General features: G+C 49.8%; 1 protein-coding gene across 1 annotated transcript in view; it reads left to right on the top strand.

The window, feature by feature from the left end:
• The window catches only part of GRK3 (G protein-coupled receptor kinase 3), a 108,094-nt gene extending 98,844 nt beyond the window's left edge, over positions 1–9,250 (top strand). Inside the window, exons 17-21 of the mRNA XM_041003887.1 lie at positions 217–312; positions 1,931–2,093; positions 5,152–5,288; positions 7,102–7,215; positions 7,704–9,250. Coding sequence (XP_040859821.1) covers positions 217–312; positions 1,931–2,093; positions 5,152–5,288; positions 7,102–7,215; positions 7,704–7,865 — 672 coding nt within the window. The 3' untranslated portion in view covers positions 7,866–9,250. The remainder of the gene's footprint in view (positions 1–216; positions 313–1,930; positions 2,094–5,151; positions 5,289–7,101; positions 7,216–7,703) is intronic.
• The last annotated feature ends 2,978 nt before the right edge of the window (positions 9,251–12,228 follow it).

The following is a 12,228-nucleotide window of genomic DNA, read 5'->3' as shown; positions in this document are numbered from 1 at the left end:
CCTGGCTTTTACAGGCATTTGGGGAAGTGTAACACTGAATGGAATGGAAGGAGTTTGTGTGTGTGTGTGTGTGTGTGTGTGTGTGTGTGTGTGTCTTCTCCCTCTTCACCGAAGGCTCCTCAGTGATGCCCCTTGCCTGCTCCTTCCCTGGCCTTGTGGGCTACTCTGGGGCCCTCAGCATCCCCTGCTCACCACATCTCACTTTGGCTCTTCCAGTACCCACCGCCCCTGATCCCTCCCCGGGGAGAAGTCAACGCCGCCGACGCCTTTGACATCGGCTCCTTTGACGAAGAGGACACCAAAGGCATCAAGGTACCCGAGGGCAGGTCGAGCTGCCGTTGGATGTCGGTCGAACTCAGTGGTTGTTTCGTGTGAATCTCAGCACGTAGTTTGAAGAATGTATATGTCTAAGTCAAGGATCTGAAATCGTTGGGAACCAGCAGAGCTCTCCCTAGCCTCATCCTTATGCCCTGGGTGAGCTTCCCCATGGTCCAGGTTGGGTTTTGGCTTGGAACATTTGTGATTGAAGCACAGCTGATGCATCAGTGAAGCAGGAAGCCAAGCAAGCACGTGGCGTGGAGCACACTCTGCCTGCTGCCTAGGAGCCCAGCGTATTGTCGCTTCTGAGTGTTTAGTTCTGCCTGTGTGAGGATACAGAGAGCAAGAAGGATCACTGAGAGCTTGTGAGGCAAAGGTGAAATAAATTACTTCCAAACTTCATCATCATTTTCCTGAGTAGAGACAAGACTTCATTACCAATGGTGTATCAGAGTACCTGGGTTCAAGTTCAATCCCTGGCTCTGTTTTTAATACCATCTTCCTGCTGCTTTGCACTGTGGAAGGTAGCGAGTGATGGATCAAGTGGTTGGGTCCCAGATTCTTCACTGCAAACCTGGATTGAGTTCAGAGCTCTTGGCTTCAGTCCGGTCCAGCCCTACTATTGTAGGACATTTGGGGAATGAAGCAGTGGATGGGAGATAGCTCTCATTCTTTCTGCTTTTCAAATAAGGAAGAAGTTAAAATCACATAGAAAACACACACACTCGCCCCTACACACCCCTATCAGGTGTGGTTATTAGAGTGACAATAAAATGCCAGGGGAGGCCTGGCAGGAGCTGTATCTAGAGCCATACAGAGCCTGCACCGAAGTGGCCTCAGGACAACGTGGTTGGTAATCAACTGTAGGGCACCGACAGGATTGCTGGCGAGGGGAGCAGCATTCAAGAACGGTGCACAGAGGCCAAGTGCATCGGGCAGCTGGGAAACAAGTGGTACTGGGCCAGTGCTGCTGGTCTGGAGAGGAGAGGTTGAGTCTTAGACCATTAGGGTATTCACATCGGACCCATACTCCTCAGGTGGCAAAGGCCCAGGACCAAGGCCACCCCCAGAGAGCTGTTCCCAAGGTCTGGAGCAGCAGCTCTCACAGGACACAGCCTAACATGTCGCTTCCACTGCAGCCCCTCTTCGGATAGTCCAAACCGTCCACGCATGTCAGGCATTGTTCTTACACATGTGATCCTATTGTTTAAACTTGGACGAGTTGGAAAGTTCATGCCCCAAATAGAACAGCCATGCTGGCTTTTCGCTTTTGTAATCAGTTCTAAAACCTTGGGGATCCCTTCTGTGCTTCATAAAATGTCCTCACCGTGACTGACGATTTACATGGTTGTCAGAGTCTGTTAGTCCTTTAAGGAAAACCCTCGTCTGTGTGAGCTTTTATTGGCACAGTGTAATGAGGCCACTGTAGGAGATGAGACGGCGAGAGGTGGGGGAGCTGTGACGTGGGCCTGCGTGACTCACGACCATGACAGCCTGTCAGTCAGTGATGGTGTGTGGTCATCTAAGGGTGCCAAGTCCCCCGGCTGCGCTGCCGTTTGAGTCTGTTTGTTTTGCTCAACCCCAAATATCTTTGCTTTCTCAAAACAATAAGCTGCTTGATTGTGACCAAGAACTCTACAAGAACTTCCCCCTGGTCATCTCTGAACGCTGGCAGCAGGAAGTGGCGGAAACAGTGTACGAAGCGGTGAACGCGGACACGGATAAGCTCGAGGCCAGGAAGAGAGCCAAAAACAAACAGCTGGGCCACGAAGAAGGTAAAACAGTTCCTGTGTCCCGATCCCTTCCCGATGCAGTGCGTTTTCAGGATCCCCAGGATAGCTGAAAAAATATATTTGGATCCCGGAGAATCTTCTAGAAGAATAAAGCGACGGCACCTGTTGTTTGAGTTTAGGGCTTAGGGCAGTGTGCCCCGTCGCCACGCCACACACGTGAAAATGTGCAGAGATGGCATTGTTCCATCAGAGGTGGCACTGTCTGCTTACCTGGCAGTGTTTGAGGGTGGCTTGGAAGCCTTCTCCTTGAGGAGTGATTCCCGCTGGGCTAGGAATAGAGCCGGCCAAGTGCGTGAGCTCTGCGTGCACACGGGCGCTGGGCTAGTGTAAGGCCGTTGCTACCATCTTGAGAGTCTGAAGAATTTTCTAACAAGGATTTTTGTGGTGTGCTGGACCCTATGGAGTATGCAGTAAGTTGTATTGAGGACCTTCCAGACCGAAGCCAGGAGTTAGAAACTCCATCCAGGTCTCCCAGGTGGGTGACAGGTCCAAGACACTTGGGCCGTGTTCTATAGCTTCTCCAAAGCATTAGCAGATCAGAAGTGGAGCAGCTGAGACCCCGACTGGTACTTGTAAGGGATGCCAACATTGCAGGTGGCAGCTTAACCTTACAGGGCTGTCCGTACCCATCCAAAGCTCTAGTTCTCTTTAAATTAATCAAGGGCTTTGTTAGGGTTTCCAAAGCAGGAGCCATAATGTCAGATGTTAAATACACCAGCAGTCCTAGCTTCACTAAATGTTTTCTGCTGTTTTATCTGAACATTGCTTGAGCCTTGGATAAACTAACTGCAGTTGATGATGTTCATTTCATTATGAGAGAGAGGGGGAGAGAGAGAGGGAAAGAGAGAGAGAGAATGCAGCCACTGGTTCACTGCCCAACTGGCCACAACGGCCTGGGCTAAGGCCGGGTCAAAGCCAGGAGCTTCATCTGGGTCTCCCATGTGGATGCAGGGTCCCAAGCCCTTGGGTCATCTTCTGCTGCTCTCCCAGGTGCATTAGTAAGGAGCAGGATCGGAAATGAGGTTCTCTTTTTTAGTAATAATCATCTTGTAAATATATGCTTGACATATGTTAGCATATGGTAATATATAATAAGTACTGTTTCAGGTACATATATAATATGTATATTATACACACACACACACACAGATGCTCACGACAGCCAGGGCTGAGCCAGGTTGAAGCCAAGAAACTAGAATGTCAGTTTGGTCTCCCCTGTGGGTGGCTGGGCCTCAGGACTTCAGGCCATCATCTGCCACCTTCCCTGGCACATCAGCATCCAAAAGCTGAGTCGGAAGCAGAGCAGGTGGGACTCGAAGTGGTCCTCTGAAGTGTCTGCACCAAAACACCTGTCATGATAGATCCCAGCTGGGATGTCCTATCAGTGGTCGTTTGCTCAGAGGAGGACACAGACAAAGCGGACCCAGAAAAACACACATGCATTTATGACCTTGTGTCTTTTGGTTGGAGCTATCTTTGGCTAGCATGTCTTACGAGTAAATGCATTTCTCTTCATATATTGGTAAATAATTTGTGCTTAGCTAGATCCTGGTTGCTGATTTGAAAGGTCTCCTTTGCAGAAAAATCTGGTGTAAACTTAGATCCTTGAGAAACGTCAGTTATAAAATTTGTGCTGAACATTGACTTTGGAAACACATGCGTCTGTTTTGTGAAAATGCTGACTCCACAAAGCCCACTTGTCATCACTAACCTTTCCCCGGCCCCCTCCCTGGTCCTTCTTCCTCCTGCTTGTCTCACGTGGCACAGTGTGGACTGTGCGAGCAGGTTTCCTGACATTGTTGTGAGGTTATGATCTTCTGAGGGTGGAGGCTTTTGTCACCATCATTTGATGCTAAATCCGAGAGGCTTAGAACCCGTCCCATGCCTGAGCCCTCATGGAATAGTCGTTGACGGAATGAATGAGTGAGTGAGTGGTATGATTCTAGCAAAATTGCCAAGACTTTTGGTGAAGCCTGTAACACGAGCCCTCCCTGGAGTGGGCATTCGTTATTTGGGACACCACCGCCTCATATCAGAGGGCCTGGTGTGGGTCCTGGCGCTGCTCCACATCCCAGCGTCCTGCTTCTTGCTACTGCACAGTCTGCGAGGCAGCAGGTGATGGCTTAGGTCCTGGAGTCCCTGTCACCCGAGTGTGGGACCCAGATTGGATTTTGAACTGTTTTACGCCCTGTCAGTTGTCAGCAACATGGGACTGAACCAGGAGGTGGAAGACCGCTGTCTTGCTCTGTGTCTCTTCTTCTTTTTCTGTAACTCTGGTTTTCAAATAATAATTTTTTAAAAAGGATTTATTTTTTTTTAATTGGAAAGATTTACAGAGAGGAGGAGAGACAGAGAGAAAGACCTTCTGTCTATCGATTCAATCCCCAAGCAGCCTCAACATCTGGAGCTGTGCTGATCAAAGCCAGGAGCCAGGAGCCTCTTTTGGATTTTCATGCAGGTGCAGGGTCCCAAGGCTTTGGGCCGTCCTCGACTGCTTTCCCAGGCCACAGGCAGGGAGCTGGATGGGAAGTGGAACCGCTGGGATTAGAATTGGTGCCCAAGTGTGATCCCAGCACGTGCAAAGCGAGGACTTTAGCTGCTAGGCTACCACGCCAGGCCCTTCAAATAATAATTTTAAAAAATTAAAAATAAAAATAATAATAATAAAGAAAGGCAGGATCCCAGCTCCGTGTTAGGCAGAAGTGCTTGAGGACTGGCTTGGATTCACAGATCACCAATACTCATTACCTATACAAAAAGCCAGGAGTGCAGGGGCAGGGTCTTGCCCTGTGATAGTTAGGAAGGAGCAGCCTGGGTTCATGAGAACATCGGGAGATCTTGCTTCTTTAGTACGTGAGGCAAGAACGAATGGGACCGGCCTCACCTCCCCCAGCCTTTAGACTCGCCGTTCACGTGGTGCCGAGGCCGAGCGAGCACATTCTGTCCCGTGTCTGAGAGTGAGGTAGTCAGGACACTGAGTTTCCCGGGCTTGCTCACCCGTCTCTTTCTGGCTTGTTCATCATCCCTTTCTGGCCCGCAGACTATGCACTGGGGCGAGACTGCATCATGCATGGGTACATGCTGAAGCTGGGGAACCCGTTCCTGACTCAGTGGCAGCGGCGCTATTTTTACCTCTTCCCGAATCGGCTCGAGTGGAGAGGGGAGGGCGAGTCACGGGTGAGTCACGGCCCCTCTTCCGTGGGTTCTCTGTCATGTGGTCTGTCCACGTTTGCCAACCTGCTTCTTCAAATGTCCTCCGGCACCTGCGTGCATGTTTTCACTTGGGACACCCGAGAACAACCCTGCTCACACCTGGACTTGTAAACTTGCAAGTGCAGGCCACAACTGGGAGGAACTCGGTAGCCCCGAAGAACACAGCCTGCCTTCCAGGGGGGTCGGGCTGGCGTGGCCTGAAGAGGCCAGGGGAACAGTTGGTAGGTCACAGGGGAGAAACTCTGGGCTCTGGGGTCACACACAGATCCACCGCCCAGTATCTCCAGGATTTGGGGCATATGGTACTAACTCCGAGCCTCAGTATGCTCATCTGAGAAATGGGATACATAGAAGTGATAACGACCACTGTGACTGCTGCATGTTTATCTGAGGCCAGATTTGTATTTGTGTGTGTGTGTTTGTTTTTTTGTGTGCGTTAAACAGCAACCTCAATCTGCTTTGTCATCTTTAGGGGATCATTTTATAAAGCGAAAACCAGGGGCCCTAGAAGGTGGGAATCTGGCCCCCAGTGACACAGTCGGTCAGATGAGGGGCGAAGTGTCATAGGCGGGACAGAGGGCCTCTGTGTCACAGAGGTTGTTCTCGTCTGGCAGTTCCCCTATGATCAGAGCATGGAAATTAGCAGGCTCTGGCATCAGGCATTTGATTGGATTGGATTTTCTGTGATGTCTGCTGTTTCTCTCGAAGGGCTACAATTGCACATTAACCACACCAACTGCATTGTCCCTTCAAAGTAGTTTTTTTTAAAAACTGATGCACAGCTGGGACTTGTGCTCCCATTGGTAAGGCCTCTTTGGGGCCCTGAAGGATCATTGCTGGTGCTGGCTCCCCAAGTTCAGGCTGTTTCCGGACAGTGTGTGAACCCCAGGCGTGTTTCCCGTTTATGGTCCTATCTAGTGGCGAGCCACTGTCATGCGTGCTGAAGAGAAACTGTTTCACCTTTCAGAAGGTTTGAACACTTTAAAAACAGGTGCAAACAGAATTTCTGGTTAACAGCAGGTGCCATGCCATGAATGACCGTGGTTTTCAGCATGTTTATGCTTAGCATACTCTGTGAGAAGTTGCATAGTATGTGTGAGCAGGCCCATAAGGAAGGAAGGAATGGTGGTGTTTTCCGTTTAGGATTCCTAGGGTAAACAAACACACAACAAAAATCAAGCAGCCACTAAATGGTAAGGAGTTCATGACACACAGTGTTCGCCCGAAGCAGCCACGCTGTAGCCTCCATGTGACACTCTTGTAAGATGTCAGCTGGATATATGCCGCCATGTTGGCATTATCAGAACGCCACCGGCTTCCAGGCTAACTTGGCCAGGCATGTCCTGGGTTGCTGCCTTAGACTCAAGGCATGCCTTCATTCCCGGCAGCCAGCAGGTCTGTCCTTGTTCTTCCAAGACTAGATGGATGGACTAGAATATGAGTGTTTGCGACAAAAAGTTGGGAGTCCTGACCACTCCCTGGAGGAGTCTGTACCGAGGAAGCAGTGTGGCCTGTTGGCCTCACACGGAGACATCTCTGTCTTCACGGTTTCCTTGGAGATAACTGGAGTTTGGGTTTCTGCCCCACCTTCCTTTGCAGCCGTTTCTCCTCGCTTCTAGAATTAACTTCTACCAGAGGGACCGGCCAGTTCACCTGAGCATGCTCTAAGCTGATAGTCTTTGGTGTTGTCACTTTTTTAACTTAAGAAATCACGAGAGGATGGCAAGTAATTTTTTTGTGTGTATTTTTTCCCTTTGTTATTATTTTTTATGGTTAGCAAAGTTTGCTGACAATGGAACAGATTTTGTCCGTGGAAGAAACGCAGATTAAAGATAAAAAATGCATCTTGTTCCGGATAAAAGGAGGGAAACAATTTGTCTTGCAATGTGAGGTGAGTGTGCAACGATTTTCTCCTTAGGTGGAAGAACCGCTCTAGGAGTATACACACTGAGCAGGGGCAGCTGCCTGGTTATAGGACATTTCCTTCTTTCTGTGTATGTGTGTGTGGGGTGTGTGTGTGTGTGTGCGTGTGTCTGCGTTTTCTAAATGGGAGTTTTGAAAGCCAAAGAAGCAGTAGCGACCAAAACACCTCCTGAAAATAGCTTTGTTCCTCTGTTACCCACATGCGGAGTCCGTTCATTTGCTCAGACGCCTCCAGCTGTGGGAGAAAGCCAAGGTCATTCCCTGAGTGAGTGGGGAGACAGCAGCAACTGTGAGGTTTAACCTCGCCCTGCGTGGCAGGCGAAACGGGGGTGCTCACTCTTCCCCCCCCCACCCCGTCACAGCCTCAGCGAGATCCTCGAGACAGTCTCAGCAGCTGGGGTCAGGGGCAGCGTGGGGAGGACCTGTCACAGCTTCTCCTTTCGTTTTCCCATCCAGAGTGACCCAGAGTTTGTGCAATGGAAGAAGGAATTGACTGAGACCTTCACAGAGGCCCAGCGGCTCCTGCGCCGCGCCCCCAAGTTCCTTAACAAACCCCGCTCTGGTGTCGTCGAGCTGTCCAAGCCACCCCTGTGTCACAGAAACAGCAATGGCCTCTGACGCCCAGGAGCAGCGGGGTCCTCGAGGAGTCCGCCCGGGGGTCTCGGGCCCTCGGCACAGAGCCTATGGGAGAAATCAAGGATCCGAGTTCAGCACAGCAACCGAGCGAGCGAGCGCAGGGGGGTCTCGCTCCCTCTCTGTCTCTCTCTCTCTCTTTGGCTGGCAAAGGTCCCAGGCACCATGATGCTCCCAATAGGAGTTAGGACCACTACCCAGTTGGGGTCACCCTCTCCCCACCTGCTGGATACCATCTGTCCGTGCTCAGAACTGCTGATGGAATGAAAGTTCTACTTCTTGGCTGCGCACTGTGGTCTCTACAAGGCCTAGAACTTGAAGTGACTCCTGCTTCTTACTTAAACATGTTTAGGTTTGATATCAAATGTATCGCAGAGACTTTGCAGGATGGAGTTGAGGCACCTTTAGTGTTGGGTCGCAGGCCGCCTGAAGCATCGCCGTCATCCTCTGGGTGGACAGCAGAGTTCATGGATCTTGTGTATTCCAGCTCCCGGCTCTAGGACGGTGGGTGCACAGCAGCGTACTGCCTCGCATGCCCCGCTCAGAGCTTAACATTTTCTTGTCCAGGCTCCAAAGCTGACGAGGTGGCACTCAGGGCCCTCACATGGCCTACCCAGCCTCCCAGCCTCTATCTCAGGGGGCTCCCTGTCCCCCCCGCCCCGGCAGTGATGGGATCACATTCTCCAAGCACATGGCATCTGCTGTGAGGAACCCTGGGCCCTCATCCGTCAGTGACTGGAAAGATTTGCCGCAACTCCTACGGAGCAACAGGAGAATCTGGGATTTCAGGGTCCAACAGCGAGTTTTGAGACCCTTCCAGCCCAACGTGCCTGAACAAACAGCGCTTCCCTGTGTCCAGCTGCTCATGGCCGCATGTCTCGTATCACAAGTGTGGTTGTGTGACACAGGCATGCGGCCCTGGCTCCTGCTGTTCAGCCATAAGGGATGTGCAAGAGAAGACACAAAATCGCTCGGTTTTACCCGTTTGCATAATTTATGAATGCTGGAGAGCGGATGAGTGGATGTGTCGGCTGTAGGCTGGGTCTCTGCCTCGCCACCACTGTCAGCCTCTCCTGCCATGGAGGGAGGCTTTCCCACGCACTGCGTGGTTCTACTGTAGTGACGACATCACAGGGCTCAGACTGCTTGACCCATCCCAGCTGTGCCCACCCCCATGCCCTGATGCCGCCAAATAGATGCTGAATTGTTAAAAAAAAAAAAAAAAACAACCAAAACGGCCAACTCCCCCATGTTGACAGACTGAAAAAATAATAACAATTTCAAAAGACCACATGTTTGTCCTGTTCTTGGCCTAGCTTTAGCATATGGCTCCCCACACAGTACCAACAATGCAAATTAGCCAGACTTTGGGATTGTTTGCCGTGGTTTGCTGGTTCTGTGGTCTTTGTTCTCTGCATGCGTTGAGGGGAGTTGAATACTCATTAACAAAGAATTGTGTCTTGAGTGTTTGGAAGATAATTCACCAAAAGGATCTGCCGTTTCATAAAGGAATCATTGTCGGGGGAAAATGTCTGGGGTTCACGATCCTTGCCAACTCTCAGTTTGAGTGAAACCCACACATTCTACAGCCTCACCACCTCCAGCGTGGGAGGCGTGTGCGCAATTCACCTGCGTTCTTGCCTGATTCAGAAAGGAAGCATGGGGTGTAGGTTTCATTCTTGAGAGAGGGAGAGATAGAAAAAAAGTCACCCAGCGATGGAGAGGCAGCATTGTACCTAAGGAAACAAGTGCCCTCTCAGCCATGGGTGGTGGCAGTCCCAAGTGGTGTGGTTCCCGTCTTGGCGGCAGGTTCACGGTGCACTCAGCACTGCTCGGCTGCTCCAACCTGGCCCGGGCATGGACAGGAGCCGGGCTCAGCATCTCACATCTGATGACTCTGGCTACGCCCACGTGTTCGGAAGGATTGCTGCGTTCCCTCCATCCTGGCCATCAAGTTGTGCCGATCCACAAGCTTTTTCACAAGTATTATCTCTCTGTCCATCCAATAAAATGAAAACAAATCTTTTTTTTTTTTTAATGTGAAAGAGGTGGGCATTGGACACAGCCATTAAGACATGCCTTGTTTGGGATACCCCCTTCCTGTTTTAAAGTACTTGGATTTGAACCCGACTCTGCTTCTGATCCTACGTGCTGCAAATGCGCACCCAGGAAGACGGCAGGGATGGCTTGGCTAGTGGGGTTTCTGCCTTGCGCAGGGGAGACTCAGGTTGAGTCCCCAGCTTCCCACATCAGCCTGGCCTGGCCTCCACTGCTGTGGACGTTTGGGCAGTGAACCAGAGGAGAGAAGCTCTGTGTGTTCTCTGCCTTTCAAATAAACTTAAAATTAAAAAAAAAAAATTTTTTTGTTTTTTGCTCAAGAGTAGAACTTAAGACTATCCTCTTTTACAAATATATATATATATGACAAATATCCCAAAGAACCTTTTCTTTTTTTTTAATATTTATGTATTTTTATTGGAAAGGCAGAATTACATAGAGAAAAAAAGACAGAGAACTCTTCCATCCAATGGTCTTCTTCCTCCAGTGGTCGCAATGGTTGGAGCTGAACCAATCTGAAGCCAGGAGTCAGGAACTTCTTCTGGGTCTCTCACATGGGTGCAGGGTCCCAAGAAGATGGACCATCCTGTTATGCTTTCCCAGGACCATAAGTAGAGAGCTTAGTGGACTTAAACTGGCACCCATATGGGCTGTGGGAGCCGGAGGGCAGAGGGTGAGCGCATCGCACCGCTGCAACCTCCCCCCCTTCCTCCCCCGAGGAACCTTTTGCCTCAGACTTACGAGGGTGCTTGTAAAAGTTCATGGATAAAAAGGGACTTAAAAGATTTATTTTGTTTAAGAGAAAAAAGTATTTAAATCCTTGCACTGATTTTCCACGATACCTGTTTTTCATGAACTTTCTGAAGACCTACGGCACGCTCCGAGGAAGTTTTTACGCTTTGCAATTTTGATGATTTACATGAGTCCATGCAGCTCTTGGGGGGCCCAAGTGCCCGGTGAAACTTAGGAGGTCACTGGTTGCACTGGGGTCTGGTTAGATGCCCTGGAGAAGGCAGAATTCTGTAGGACATGGGCCCAGGAGCCTCCTTGTGCCTGGGTGCATCCTGCAGGGTCTGCACCTGTGCCCACCTGGCCAGAGGAAGAGCCATTTGGGCTGCAGTTGATGGCGCACCTGACCTGTTTCAGGTTTTCCGATTCCCTGCTTGCATGTGGACCGTTAAAGAGGACCAAGTCCCACCTAGCATCCCTTACGTAAATTCCTCTGAGTGGGATGTTATGCCATTGTTAAGGAAAATAATCTAGGTGGAGGTTATTTTTATAAAAGTATATTCTAGTAAGTCTTGATTTCTAATTCAATCAAGAAAAAAAGCCTACAAATAATAGATACCTTTAGCTGCTTTGTAACTTATAGGAGATAAAAGCTTCTTGAGTCAGAGATTGTTATTTTTAACTCCCGTAAAACATTTTCTTTGGTGCATGTCGTTGAAATCTGTCATTTTTCCTTCTGTTTCATGTGTAAGTGTGATTTGTCAGCAATGCTTCAAGAAAGCAGCTTATTGTTTCACCAGGGATCAAAAGTACTGTGATTGGTCCAACCCCATTCACATTCTCTATAAAAGGACAGGGCTAGGGGTGGGCATGCGTGGACAGCAGCTGGGCTGCCACTTGGGGTGCCCACATGCCATATCCAAGTGTCAGTTCTGGCTTCACTTCTAATCTGGTGTCCTGTGACTGTGCATGTGGCAGCCCAGGGTGCTGGGTTGCCATCCTCCCATGGCCCCAGTACCGCAAACCTGGATTGAATGCCAGGCACCTGACTTGAGCCTGGCCTGGCTCTGGCTGTTGTAGACATTTGCAGGGTTCTAAAGCTGCAGATGAAAGATGGCTCTCCCTCGTCTCTCCCTGCCACTTTTTCTTCTTTCCTTCTCTTCCTCTGTCTCTTCTTTCCAAGTCAACAACAATAAAAGAAAGAATTTTTAAAAGACTAGAAAGAAGGGGTCCAACGTTTAACAAGGTACACCAAGGAAAGAAAGCTGTCAGCTTGGCAGAGCCGTCCATGTACTCCGTCGATCAACAGGATTTTGCTGTATTTGTGTTTCTGACATATGCCACGTGGACACTTGAAACAACTCATCCATGGCCAGTGGCCAGTGGAAAACCTTGCTTACCAGTGACAACAGGATTTAACTAGATGAAGAAAACAGTGTGCGGGGCTATTTTTTCCCCAGATTATTATTATTATTATTTTTACCATTTTGCTCAAGAGTTAGTCTTTGGGCCAATTCAATACATTTGGTATCCTTGATTTCTTCTTCCCCACTCCCTGCCC

This window comes from Ochotona curzoniae, unplaced genomic scaffold (genome assembly GCF_017591425.1).
Source record: "Ochotona curzoniae isolate NIBS_2020 unplaced genomic scaffold, NIBS_Ocur_1.0 scaffold_274, whole genome shotgun sequence".
In the NCBI taxonomy this organism is placed as follows: Eukaryota; Metazoa; Chordata; class Mammalia; order Lagomorpha; family Ochotonidae; genus Ochotona; species Ochotona curzoniae.
The sequence above is the reverse complement of the archived record's forward strand: the minus strand, read 5'-3'. Positions and strand labels throughout refer to the sequence as shown.